General features: G+C 52.6%; 1 protein-coding gene across 1 annotated transcript in view; it reads left to right on the top strand.

Moving 5' to 3' along the window:
* GRIK5 (glutamate ionotropic receptor kainate type subunit 5) overlaps positions 1-13,640 on the top strand; it is a 53,848-nt gene extending 40,208 nt beyond the window's left edge. Inside the window, exons 16-20 of the mRNA XM_069458335.1 lie at positions 6,744-6,909; positions 7,776-8,001; positions 9,742-9,870; positions 9,969-10,090; positions 13,212-13,640. Coding sequence (XP_069314436.1) covers positions 6,744-6,909; positions 7,776-8,001; positions 9,742-9,870; positions 9,969-10,090; positions 13,212-13,640 — 1,072 coding nt within the window. The remainder of the gene's footprint in view (positions 1-6,743; positions 6,910-7,775; positions 8,002-9,741; positions 9,871-9,968; positions 10,091-13,211) is intronic.
* The last annotated feature ends 649 nt before the right edge of the window (positions 13,641-14,289 follow it).

Raw genomic sequence — 14,289 nt, 5'->3', positions numbered from 1 at the left:
TCCCAGCGCTTTGGGAGGCTGAGGTGGGAGGATTGCTTGAGGCCAGGAGTTCGAGACCAACCTAGGCAGCATAGCAAAACCTTGTTCTAAAAAAATTTTTAAAAATTAGCTGGGCATGGTAGCACATCCCTGTAGTCCCAGCTACTCAGGACACTGAGACAAGAGGAACATTTGAGCCCAAGAGTTCAAAGTTATGGTGAACTATGATGACACCACTGCACTCCAGCCTAGGTGACAAAGTGAGACTCTGTCTTTAAAACAAAAAAATTGTCAATATAATGATGTAGCAGATGCACATAAAATGTGCTACTGAGGAACCAAACCAGTGACAGAGAACAGTAGAGAATGGGGGTGGTCAAAGAAGGCTCCCCGAGGAGGTGACTCTGGGCTGCGTCCTAAAGGCAAAAATGGAGTCGTCCGTGTCAAGGAGAGGGAGGAGCGTTCCAGACCAGCGGGAAAGGGCCAGATGTGTGAGGAAGGGGCTGAGAGGGCCCTGAGGAGACCAGCCGTGACAAATCTGGCTGAGTCCCCACATCAGGGGTGGGGGGACCTGTGGCCTCCTCTCTGCCGGCCATCCTTTATGCTCCCCAGTGAGGGGCTCTTCCTGAGTGAGGATCAGGAAGCTGTCACCTGGGAAGGGCCCGCTCACGTCCCCTCCCTCACTGGAGTCTTTGACCCTGGGGCTCACTCTCTTCTGCACCCCACGTTCTCCCACACATTTGCTCGCTCAGCAGATGTTTGTTCATCTCTGGATGTGACCCAGCACGATGATTCAGCAGGCCAGGTCCCCACCCTGGTGGGACTGCCATTCCAGATGGGGGTGGGGGTCTGGGGGGCTTGGCTGGTGCAGTAGTGTGGCCGGAACCTGCCTCATCTCCGCGTCCAGTCAGCCAGAGCCTCCGGCAGCCACACCCCAGGGCTTGTCATCCAGGACAGCTCTTCCTCAGAAGTCACCATTTCCAGGGTTTCACTCTGACCACAGGCCCTGTCTCTTCCGACTCTGCCTTCGTCACTCTATGCAGCGAGTCCTCTGACCTCCCTCTTCTCCTTCTCTGAGCCCTGCCTGTTTTCACGTCCATCTCCATCTCCAGGGGGTTCCCAGGTCTTCTCTTCAGCCTTGTCCTTGACTCTTCCCCAGGTCATGTTTTCCTCATGCCCTCATGGCAAGGAAACCCCAAAACCTCAGATCTAGCTAGCAGCTTGGCTTCACTCCCTCCCCGCTACCCAGCTCACATGCGACCCTGCTATGCATACGTCCAATCCGTGTCTTATCTGCAGGCAGCGTGTGCCCTGTCACCACTCTCCTTCCAGAAACACTCTCCTTGCTTCTAGGCTCTGTGTCCTTCTGGTTTCCTCCTACTTCTCTGTTCCTGCTTCATCTGCTGTGGGTTCGCTCTGCCCTTGCCACCCTTGTGTGCTGCTTCTCACCCACACCAGCGGGTTTTCAGTGCTCACAGACCCAATGCTGCCTTGTTATAATAAATATTTTTTAATACCTCCTTTGCCACCCTGAGCTGAAATTCAAAGGTAAGATAGCTACCTACACACATGATTTTTAAAAAATCAGTATCACGCCCAATTGTAATACGAAGTAGACAAAGAAGGGAAGCAATTTCTAATAAAATAATATGATGGCAATACATAAATGCTTGGGCGTGGCTACGCAGAAGACGGAATGTGACAGTCAGGCAGCACCTACTTAGAATGGATAAGCTTGGAATGATGAGAAGGGAGATCGCTTAATAGAATTTTGTCAACACTTGATATTTGACACTTTGAAATAGTTAGCAAATGAGTGTGTTTGCGCAGACACGAGTCACTGTGAACGAGACGATTTACTAATGCAGCTGGGGCAGGTGTCTTGACTGGGTGACTCAGATATGAGTAGAGTTGCTGTCAAAGATATGATTTCCCAAAATGGTGAATAGTTCTCAGGGCCAAGTTCCAAACAAAACAGCATCCAGTGGTTCCTTGATTTAAACAACAGGTGCATTTCTGGAGATTTCAGTTTATATTACAATCATGCAAAAAATACTTTGGTTTTTATGAACCAAGGAGTTAGGCTCAGATAAGCATGTATTGGATTTTTGCTGTTGTTCACACTGGGTCTCACAGTCTTGGACACCTGCCCCACGCACGGAAGCCACTCTGAGCACCAGCGTACCCCACACCTGACCAAACACCTCCCGTGGGAGACCACTGCCCTACACACTCCATCCGGCCTATCTCGCCCACTCTTAGGCTTGCCTTGCTGTCTGTACACTGACACTTCTGAAGTCCTCATCTCTAGACCTCTCCATGTACCCAGCCAGCTGGGGCTGCTCCTCTTGGGTGCCCAACAGGCATTCCCAAACTCACCTTGTGCAAAACAGAGCTCACGTCTTTACTCCCAAATCTGACTCCCCATCTGTGTTCCCCCTGCTCTCAGGCAGTGGCCCCATCACCAACACCAGTCACCCACACTGTATTCTCAGGGGCTAGGGGGATGCCCAGGGCATAGCAGGCACTGAATAATTTTGTTTTGAGTGAATGACAACATTGATCCATGGGGTGGGTTTGGAGAGACTTGGTTTCTGGAGAGGTTGCATCAGACGCTGTTGGGGTTTTGGTTTTATTTTGCAGGAGGCTGTGTCATTCATCCCTCTGTTAAGCCCCCGGTCCACCCCTCACCCCAGTGCCTAGCACAATGCTTCACACGTGTGCTCAGCGGAAGACAGCTGCTGTTTTCATTATCATCTGCTGGGGATATAGACGTGGGGTTTCTGGGAGGCCTTCCCAGCATCAACTCTGTCTTCAGGTCCCACAGATCTGTATGGTCTGCAGGGAGCCTGTCCACTTTTACTTGCCCAGAGGGAGGACAGAGAGAGCCAGGATAAGGCAAGTGGCTGCCCTGGGGTCCCACAGCCAGGCTGGTGGGTGCCTCTTCTCTCCAGTCAGTTTCATGTCACCAACACTTGTCACCAACTCTCATGTCACCAACAATGAGAGGTGAACACTTCCATAACACCTGCTGTGTGCCAGATTAACTCACCCATTACAAACCCTCTGAGGAAGGGCCTACAATTGTACTTACTCGACAGGTGAGGAAATTGAAACCCAAGTCCAAGGTCACACAGCTAAGCAGTGATGGAGCCAGGATTGGGGGCTTTTCCAGAGATATTTCTATTATTGATTTCTAATTTAGTTCCATTGTGGTCAGAGAACATTCTCTGTAGGACTTTAATCCTTTTAAATTTATTGAGACTTGCTTTATGGCTCAGCATATGGTCTATCCTGGTAAATGTTCTGTGTGTACTTGCATTGAATATATATTCAGCTGTTGGTCGGTACAGTGTTCTAAAGTGTCGATTAGAGCCAATAGGTTGATAGCCTTACTCAGGTCTTCTGTACCCTTACTGATTTTCTGTCTGCTTGTCCTAGCAATTATCGAGAGGGGAGTTTTGAAATCTCAGCCTGTAATTGTGGAGAAATTGTGTCTATTTCGCTTTCAGTTCTATCAGTTTTTGCTTCATGAATTTGAAGCTCTGTAATTAGGTGCATAAATGTTTAGAATTGTTAATGTCCTCTTGATGAATTGACATATAATGTCTCTCCTTATTCCTGGTAATATTTCTTTCTGAAGTTAACTTTATTTGATATTAATATAGGCAATACAGCTTTCTGATACTTAGGTGTTTTTACATTTTGTTTCTTACAAACAGCATATACTTAGGCCTTGAAGCAGGGGTTGGCAACTTTTTCTCTATTGTGCCAGATAGTATTGGTAGTAATAGTTGTACATACTTGGGGGATTCATGTGATATTTTGATAACTATATGTAATGGGTAATGACCAGGGTAATTGGAATATTCATCACCTCAAACATGTACCTTTTCTTTGTGTTGGGAACATTACAATTCTTCTCTTCTAAATAAATATTTTTGATGTCCCCCCAAAATTCATAGTAAATATTTTTGACTTTGATGGCCATATGGTCTTTGTGACAACTACTCAACTCTGCCATTGTAGTATGAAAGCAGCTGCAGATATAATATGTAAATGAATTAGTATAACTATGTTCCCATAAAACATTATTTATGGATACTAACATTGAAATTTGAAATTTATATAAGCCATGTGTCATGAAATATTCTTCTTCTTTTGATGTCTTTTTAACCGTTTAAAAATGTAAAAACCATTCTTAGCCTGTAGGCTGTACAAAAATAGACAGCAGGCTGGATTTGGCTTGCGGACCGTAGTTTGGCAACCCCGGCATAGACCATTTACCTTTAATGTAATTATTGACATGGTTGGGCTCCAGTCTGCCGTCCTGCTATTTGTCCCATCTGTTCTTTGTTCCTTTTCCCTCTTTTCCTACCACCCTTTGGGTTTATTGGGATTTTTAGGATTCTGCTTATCTCTACAATTGACCTTTTAACTATACTTCTTTGTTTTTCTTAGTTGTTGCTCTTGGTTTACAATATGCATCTTTAATTTATTACAAAATACTTTCAAGTAACATTATATTAATACCACTTCACATAAGATGTAAAACCCTGACAATAGTATACGTTCATCTCACCCATCCCTCCTTTGAGTTATTTTTATACATAGTGCTTCTACATATCTTATGAACCCCACAGTGTATTAGACATGTGTGTGTGCATGTGTGTTTGCTTTAAACAGTAAATGTCTTGTAATGAAATTTTTAAATAAGGAATATGTCTTTTATATTTAACCACATACCTACCATTTCTGGTATTTTTCATTCCTTCTTGTATATCAATGTGTCCACCTAAGATTATTTTCCTTTTACTTGAAGAACTTCCTTTAACAGTTCTCAAAGTGCAGGTCTTCTGGTAGTTAATTCTTCCAGGTTTTGCTTGTATGAAAGATGTGTCAATGTGTCTTCTTTGACGGATATTTTTGCTGGAGATGGAATTCTGGTTGACAGTTTTGTTTTTATTTTTCTTTAGTGCTTGTCCTTGGGCTCGTGCACTGACAAGAAATTTCCTGTCACTGTTATCTTTGCTTCTCTTTATATAATAACTTTGTCTCCCTTCTAGCTGCTTTCAAGATTTTTCTCTTTATCACTGGTTTTCAGCAAAGGATTATAATATGCCTTGGTACGTTTATAAACATGAGTTTCTCTTTCTTAGGGTTTATTGAGTTTCTTGGATCTGCAAGTTTACAGTTTTCACCAAATTTGAAAAATGAGCCTGGGCGCGGTGGCTCACACCTGTAATCCTAGCACTCCGGGCAGCCGAGGTGGGAATATCGCTTAAGGTCTGGAGTTCAAGACCAGCCTGAGCAAGAATGACACCCCATCCCTAAAAAAAATAGAAAAGTTAGCCAGGTGTGGTAGCGTACACCTGTAGTCCCCACCACTAGGGAGGCTGAGGCAGGAGGATCGCTTGAGCCTAGGAGTTTGAGGTTACAGTGAGCAATGATGATGCCACTATACTCTAGACTGTGACAGAGCAGGATCCTGTCTCAAAAAAAGAAAAGAAAAGAATTCCCTGATCATTTCTGCTACAGGGTCTAATCTGCATAAGCCCTTCCAGTAAAATTTTCCTTTCAGATGTTTGTATATCATTCTCTAGAAGTTCCATTCACTTCTTTTTTATATCTTCCATTTCTCTCATTCGCTCATGTTTTTCTTTACATCCTTGAGCCTTCTGAATATATTTACAATAGCTGCTTTAATGTCCTTGTCTGCTAGTGCCTTCATCTCCGTCAATTCTGAGTCTGTTTCAATTGAGTGATTTTTCTCTTGGTTATGGGTTGTATTTTGCTTTACCCTTTGCATATCCAGTCATTTTTTTTTATTAGATGATAGACATTGTGAATTTTTTATTATTTACATTGTTGAATGTGTTTCTTTAAAGAGTCTTAGACTTTTTTTAGTTGGGCAGTTAAGTTACTTGTGAATTATTCTGATCCTTCCAGGCCTGTTTTTAAGCTCTTCTAGAGCAGATCTAGCATTTCCTTTGTTCTAGGGCTAACTTAACCCTATTTCTAATATGTTGCACTTTTGGATCTCTACTTAATGTCTCATGTATTCAATAAGATCTCTCTACTTTGACTGGAGGGAGCTCAAAAGATTCCCAGCCCTGTGTGAACTCTAAGAATTGTTCTCTCCTTGAAAGTTTTTCTTGTCTGGCCCCATGGAGTCTCACCCCTTGCATGCACAGATTGATATTCAGCCAAAGACTCCAGGGCACCCAGATTTCTGAGCCTTCTCCCTGTGCAGCCCCTCCTCTCAGGCACTCTTCCCCACAAATTCCAGCCATCTGGGCCTCCCTGATCGCCGATCTCTGTCTGCAACGCTGCAGGATTGCTGGACTGTCTGGGATTCCCTTCCTGGTGCCTCAGTCTATAAATTAAATCCAGCCAGACGGCCAGGAAAATGATAAGACTCACTTTGTTTCTCTTCTCAGGGATCACGGTCCTGTGATACCTGTTGCCCTATGTCTTTAAATAGCTTCCTATATTCTGTCCAGTTTTCTAGCTGTTTACAGTAGGTGGGTATTTCCAGACCATCTTACTCTCTTATACCTGGAACTGGAAGTCTCCAGATGCAATATTTAAACCCAGGGAGTCCAGCTCCAGAGTCCACACTCCTAGCCTCTCCACTAGTCAGCAGTCACTGAGCCTTCTGGATGCGGGGGTCACTTGCAGGGGGACCACCAATGGGGTGCATGGCCATGGAGCAGGACAGCAGGGGTGGCTCCAGCCTGCAGCTCACCCCTCCCACCCCTCAGGTGGGCCTTCACCTTGATCATCATCTCCTCCTACACGGCCAACCTGGCCGCCTTCCTCACCGTGCAGCGCATGGAGGTGCCCGTGGAGTCGGCCGATGACCTGGCGGATCAGACCAACATTGAATACGGCACCATCCACGCTGGCTCCACCATGACCTTCTTCCAGGTGGGGCCACCCAGAACCTCCTGGATGTTGAGATCCCTGCTATGCCCAGCAGCTCTGGGTGGGGCTGGGCAGGGCCTCCTGGGTCCAGGGGACTATCAGTGACAATCTGGGAGGCTGGGGAGCAGAAAACACACTTGCAGGGGAACTGGACTTTCACCAGAGAATGGGGGCAAAGAGGTGGATATGGGATCTAATGTCGAATCAGAGCCATCCAGGCCACGTGTGTTCGAGGAGACTGCTGGAAGGGTCAGGCCCAGGAAAATGGGCAGCAGAGAGAAGGGAAGGTTCTTCAAGGTGAAAGGCGCTTGATCCTTTATCTTTTGGGGTGGCAGGAAGGAAATGAAAGGAAAGCAAGCCTGGTGAGGAGGTTCAGGGCAGAGACTTCAGAGGCTTCGACAGCCAGGACAGGGCACTTAGACTGGACCCCGTATGTGGGGAGCATTTAGAGCTGGAAGTTCCCTCTGTAGCTGGGTTGGGGGTGGACTCGTGTTCTGAAGGAGGCCAGAGATGGGCAGGGCCCGCTGGCTGAAGGGTTAAGGATTGGGGGGAGGGAAACTCCCAGGGCTCCCAGGTGGGTGGTGGGTACCACCCAGGTGAGAAACTAGAGGAGCAGATTTGGGCAGGGCTGTGGGACCTCTAGGAAGGACAGTGGCTTCCTCGCCAGACTGGTGGCTGTGGGGATGACTTGGACCTGACCGTGGCCAGTTTGTCTGTCTTGTCTCCTCCTATCTTTAGCTCTTTCTGTCTTCCTCTCATCTCCTCACTCTCTCTTGGATTGAGGGACTTCTTGGAGGATAGGGGACAGGGCTCGGGGAAAAGAAGTGGGTGGGAAGGCCTCACCTTTCCCTTGTGTTCCCTGTGCCCAGAATTCTCGGTACCAGACGTACCAGCGTATGTGGAACTACATGCAGTCGAAGCAGCCCAGTGTGTTCGTCAAGAGCACGGAAGAGGGCATTGCCCGAGTCCTCAACTCCCGCTACGCCTTTCTGCTGGAGTCCACCATGAACGAGTACCACCGGCGCCTCAACTGCAACCTCACGCAGATCGGGGGCCTCCTCGACACCAAGGGCTATGGCATCGGCATGCCGCTGGGTATGGCAGCAGCAGGGGTGGCATATGGCGGGCCCTGGATATCCCAAACCAAGATGTGCAAGCAGGCCCAGGGCCGAGCCAGGCCCTCCCTGAGGCAGGCTGGGTGTGTTTTGTGTGGCTTCCTGGCTGTGTGGCCTTGGGCAGGTGACACCACCATCCTGAACCTCTGCACTATCAACCTGCAAACCTGGGCCTAGGAACAATGAGTCCTAGCCCTGCAGAGATACTGGGAGAATCCAGCGAGGCTCTGGGCAATTCAGGACATGTGGGCCATGAGGTGGCTGCCTTCCCCCCGTTGGCCGGAGGGCCCCTCCAGGGCAAGGAGCTGGTTTTATTTGTGTCATATTCTCTGCACCAAACCCGCAGCCTGGCTCAGAGCAGGTGCTGAGAAGATGCTTGTGGGATGGATGGGTGGCTGGCAGGCTGGAAGGATCTGCCAGGGAGACTTGGGGGTGCCTATTTACACTCCAGGACGTACTTTCCCAGGGCTCAGTGCTGGAAACCCACCATTAATTTGTCACCAAATTTTGGCATTTTGGCTTTTAAAATCATCAATATGCTGATGATGCCTGTATTAGTTATCTATTACTGCACAGAAAATCTTAGCAGCTCTGTAGGAGTGAGGGCTGTGGCAGGGAAGCAGTGTAGCCTGGTGCTTTGGGGACAGGCTCTGGAGTCGCACTAACCTGGATCCAAATCCCAGTTCCCTCCCTGACTCAGTGCACGACCTTACATGAGAGTGTCACCTTCCTCACTCAGAAGTGCTTATCTCAGATGGTAATAACTGCCCCACAGGACCACTGGGGGATTGAATAAGCTCAGGGTCTGGCACACAGTAGGGGTGGTAGATTATGAATATTAATCACCTCCACTTGCCGTATCCCTGGTTCCTGGCATGTGGTAGATGCTCAGGAAGTACCTTAGTGACTGAAGAAGTAAGTACAGAATAGGGTGTGAGGGGCGTGGGGGCCTAGGATGGTCTGAGGGTGGGGGGAGAGAGGCGGCCCAGAGGAGACGGTGGCTGGGGGTCCACACTCGGTGGGCCTGTCTGACGCCCTGCCGTGTGTCAGGCCCTGCACTGGCTGCTGGGATTCCATGGTGGGTCAGCCGCCAAGTCCCCACCCACCTGCTTTCTACCAGGGGTGGCAGACGACAAGCAGGTCATAAACACGTAGCTACATAACATGATGTCAGACGGTGTGACAGCTGCTCTGAAGTGAACTAAGGGGAAGAGACGGATGGGAATGGGGTGCTTGGTGCCATTTTAAATAGTCAGAGAAGACCCCCTAGGAGCCAGCATGTGGGCAGAGACCTGAATGGAGAGGGGTAAGGAACACTCCAGGCTGAGGCAAGGGTCCTAAGGTGGGACTGAGCTTGGTGGATTGAGGGAGCAGCCAGGAGGCTGGAGCTGAGAGTGCTGGTGGGGTTGGGGCGGGGGGCGTCTGACAGTGGCAGGGCGTGAGTGCAGGATCCAAAGGCCGAGGGAGGACCTTGTGCCAGCTGCCACGGGAGGCCACTGGAGGGCTCTAAGCACAGGAGATGCTTACGACTGTTCCTAAAACGGTCTCTCTGGCTGCTGTGTTGAAAAGAGACTGGGTGGGGGGAGGAGGAGGAGCCACAGAGAAGACCCTGAGCACACGACAGAGGCGGGGAAGGCCATGGTGAGGGGGCAGCTTGGGTGGGGCAGGCAGTTCTCCAGGGCCCCCAGGGCCAATCCACCCCGTCGTGTGCGCGGCGCAGGCTCCCCGTTCCGGGATGAGATCACGCTGGCCATCCTGCAGCTCCAGGAGAACAACCGGCTGGAGATCCTGAAGCGCAAGTGGTGGGAGGGCGGCCGGTGCCCCAAGGAGGAGGACCATCGAGCTAAAGGTCAGCCGCCCCCGTGCCTGGCGGGCCTCTCCCCGCTCCCTTGAGGTCCCCGAGCCCACACAGCCCCAACCCCGTGGCTCTCCCTGCTCCCCCCTCAGGTTTGGGCATGGAGAACATTGGCGGCATTTTTGTCGTGCTCATCTGTGGCCTCATCATTGCTGTCTTTGTGGCGGTCATGGAGTTCATATGGTCCACACGGCGGTCCGCGGAGTCTGAAGAGGTGAGGAGGTGGGCGAAGGGCGGGTTGGGCGGGAAGTGGGAACCCAGGGGCTGGGCCCAAAAGCCGGTGGCATTGGGAGCCTGAGGGTGGCAGACAGTAGAAGGGGGAGGAGGGGCCGGAGGCCAGAAGCAGACAGGGCCAGAGAGTCCAGGCAGGAGAGGAGGGAAGCAGGCACAGGACGCCAGGAAGGGGTGGGGGAGGCGAGGGGGTGGGATGCGGGGAGCACAGGGGCAGTGAGGCCAGAAGGAATAAGAGAAATAAGGGGAGAAACAGGTGATGGGAAAGCCGCTGGTGCGACTGGAAGAGGACGCAGCCTTCCTGGCCGCTCTCACACTGTGTGTGACCAGGGGCTGCAACACCCCTGCATTTCTAGAGCATTCGTGCTGCCACACCCCTGGGCTGCTAGTTCCCCGCTTCCCTCTCTCTGCCAACCACCTGCCTCTCCTCCCCCTGCTCACTTCCCACGGCTGACCTTGTATCTACTCCCCAGCCCTCTCAGCTCCGGCCGCCTGCTGCGGTCCCCACTTGCCCAGGCTCCTCTGAAGGAGCCTCGGTGCTGCCAGCAGGGGCGCCCTCCACCTGGGCGCAGGCTGCCGCCTCTCTTACCTTCCCAAGGACATCCCTCCAGCAAGTCTTTCCTCCCACATCGTCAGCTGTCTTTACTGGAGCCAGGCCATTGGCAGGCAGCTGTGCTGTCATTTCAGCCATTGAAGGAAAGCCTCTCTTGTCCTCTCCTCCCAGCCACCACCTGATTTTCCCCTTCCCTTCACAGCCTTGAAAGGGCTGTGTCTCCCTGCTGCTTCCAGTCTCTTTGCTCCCATTCACTCTTGGCCTGCTCCAGTCCAGCGTCTGTCCCCACCACTCCGCTGAAGCCACTCTTGTCACCAGTGCCCTCCATGTCCGAAATCCAATGCCCGAGCCTCAGGCCTGTTCTACATGAGGCAGCAATAGGCTTCAGCACAGCTAATCCCTCTCTCTCCCCAAAACCCGCACCTCATTTTCCTCCTCCTCCTCTGGCCGTGCTTTCGCAGGCTCCGTCCTTGGGTTCCTCTTTCTGCCCCACCTCTGTGTGTCGGGGGTTCTGGGGCTCAGTCCTTGGACAGCCTCTCTGTCTTTCTCCACTTGGTGACTCCAGCCAGCCAATTGGCTTTTAAGACCGTATCTGTGCTGGTGACTCCTGTACTCGTCATCTACTGCTACCGTAACAAATTACCTTAACAGCTTAAAACAGTCCCTTGCATCAGTTAGTTGTCAGTTCTGTGGCCCTGGGGGCATGAGCTGCTGGGTGGTTCTGGCTACCCCAGTCCCTGCTGAAGTCACAGTCATCTTGTTGGCCAGGGCTGCTATGGTCTGAAGGCTGGACCAGGGCTGGACGGTCCACTTCCAGAATGGCTCACTGTCTCAAATGTCCCCATGGGATTTTAAGTTATAGAGGTGTCTGAGTGACAACATTGAAAGATTTGATAGATTCAGGTTTGGTAAAGTGGGGGATGGTTGGGGGTATAGACTCAGGATTGGCTGGTTTACCTATGATAGTCACCTGAGCCTTTTGTTATCTCTAAGAATGGGCTAGTTCTGGGAGGGGCAGTCTCTCCCCAGGCTGCAAGATTTTTAAGATGTCAAAATATCCCAAGACAGAAAATAAAAAACATGGTGAATACACTCACACTGCAGTTGGCAGGAGGCCTCAGTTCCTCAGACAAGGAGCTCTCCATGGGACTGCTTGAGTGTCCTCACGCCCGGGCAGCTGATGTCCCCCAGAGTAAGAGACCCAAGAAAGCAAGGCAGAAGCCAAAATGGCAGTGTCCCAGCTGTATTCTTTTGGTCACACAGACCAGCCCTGTGAGTGTCAGGGTGGGATCTTGGAGGATGCCTGTCTTAACCCCCAGGTGGGTATCTCCCTGAAGCCAGGGCTTGTGAGGTCAGCTCCATACTCAGCCTCCCCGCGTGCCTGTCTGAGGTATGTGTGTAAATTACAGCTCCGAGCTCCTGCCCACCCTCAAGGCAGTGCCATCCCCCCCAGTTGCTCAGGCCAAAATACATGGAGTTATCCTTCCCTCCTTCTCCATATCTGATCTCCCAGCAAATCCTGCTGGCCTCACCTTCAAAATGTAGCCAGAATCCAACCCCTTCTCATGTCTCTCTGGTCCAGCCTCCACTATCTCCTGCCTGGGTTACTGTGGCTCTTCCTCCCTGCTCTGGCCCTTGGCCTCCCTGCAGTCTGTGGTCAACTGTGATCCTGTGAAGACACAACAGGCCTCTACTTAAAACTCTCCAGTGGCCCCATCTGACTCAGAATAAAAGCCAAAATCCTTCCAATGGCCTATGCGCCCCACCCATGCTGGCCTCCACTGCGTCTCCGACCTCATCGCCTCCCTCCCTCCCATTCCAGCCGCCCTGACCTGCCTGGGGGTCCTCAGAGCTGCGCCCACCCCGGCACCTTGGCCCTGCTGTGTCTGCCCAGGCACTCTCCTCCTGGGTGCCACGTGCCCCCCCTCATCTCTACTTAAGGGTCCTCCTCTCAGTGAGGTCCTCCTTGACTGTCCTGTCTCAAAATTCAGCCTCACTCCCCACCTCTCTTCCCTATTTTATTTTTGTCCAAAGTGCTCGTGGCCATCTAACATACTACACACATTTACATATTTGTTATTTTCTGTCTCTGCACACTTGAATATAACCTCCACGAGGGCTGGGACTTCTGTGTGTTTTGTTCTCTGCTGTATCCCCAGTGCCCAGAACCATGCCTGGCACACAGTAGGCTCTCGGTAAATATGCCTTGCAATAATGACTGCATGAATCAGGGGCGGAGCATGGGAACTGGCTAGGACCAGAGGCAACAGGAGCCTAGGTAGGAGGTGACGGGCAGATTCAGAATGAACCCGAGGGAGAACGGAGACGTGGGAGAGAAGTGGGGAGAGACAGGAGTGGAGAGGTGGAGGCGACAGAAGACACAGGGAAAGAACTGCGGAAGAGGAGTGGGAAGTGAGCAGAGGGAAAAGGAAGAGGAGAGGAGGAGTGGGGTGTGGAGAGAAGCTGGGGCGCGGAGGGGAAGGAGGCTGCAGGAGCTGGGGGAGGGGGAAGCCAGGAGAGCGCCCGGACGGTGACTGCCCCGCGCCCCCAGGTGTCGGTGTGCCAGGAGATGCTGCAGGAGCTGCGCCACGCCGTGTCTTGCCGCAAGACGTCGCGTTCCCGCCGGCGCCGGCGCCCGGGCGGCCCGAGCCGAGCCCTGCTGTCGCTGCGCGCCGTCCGCGAGATGCGCCTCAGCAACGGCAAGCTGTACTCGGCCGGCGCGGGCGGGGATGCGGGCGGCGCGCACGGGGGCCCGCAGCGCCTCCTGGACGACCCGGGGCCGCCCGGCGGGGCCCGGCCCCAGGCCCCGACCCCCTGCACCCACGTGCGCGTCTGCCAGGAGTGCCGGCGCATCCAGGCGCTGCGGGCCTCGGGGGCCGGCGCGCCCCCGCGTGGCCTGGTCGCCCCCGCCGAGGCCACCAGCCCACCCCGGCCGCGGCCCGGCCCCGCCGGCCCCCGCGAGCTGGCCGAGCACGAGTGACCACGGGCGGGGCCGGGCGGCCGCCCAGACTGACCGCGGGGACAGGGCCCGCCCCGGGCCCCGGCCGCCCCCGCTTCCCCAGCGGGCGGGGGACAGGACTTGCGTGCGGGCGCTGCGGACGCCGCGATTTTGCCTTCGGTTCCCTGCGAAGTCCGAGCCCCGGCTCGGGAGCCTGCCTGCGCCCCCTAGTGGACTCGCGAGAGGGTGCTGCGGACGCCCGCGCTCTGCCTCCCGCTGCGGGCAAGAGGAGCGCAGGCATCGAGGACTCCGGGGCCGTTTCCGGAAGCGGAAAGCAGTCCGCGGAGAGGACCCCATCCTGGGACTGCTCAGGCCCTCCAGGACTTAACGCAGTCCTCCACGCTTCTGGAGGTGGGGAGGGCCTCTGGACAGATGGGTGTCTCCTGGTGCCCCTCCATTCTTCTCTTTCTCTCTTTTTTTGGGGGAGAAACCTCGGAATTTCTATGAGATCCCCCGGGGAGGGGGTCAGTTGGGCCCCCATCCCTCCCCGTGCCACATCTCAGCCCCTGTTGGAATAAAAAAAGAACAAAACCCCAAAACTGGGGAAACCGGGTCTCAATTTCCTGGGGGTGTGAGGGCATTGGAGGCTTGGGTCCCTAGGGTGTCTGCTGAGAAGCACAGCCTCCGTGGT

This window comes from Eulemur rufifrons, chromosome 24, assembly GCF_041146395.1.
Source record: "Eulemur rufifrons isolate Redbay chromosome 24, OSU_ERuf_1, whole genome shotgun sequence".
Taxonomy (NCBI): domain Eukaryota; kingdom Metazoa; phylum Chordata; class Mammalia; order Primates; family Lemuridae; genus Eulemur; species Eulemur rufifrons.
The sequence above is the reverse complement of the archived record's forward strand: the minus strand, read 5'-3'. Positions and strand labels throughout refer to the sequence as shown.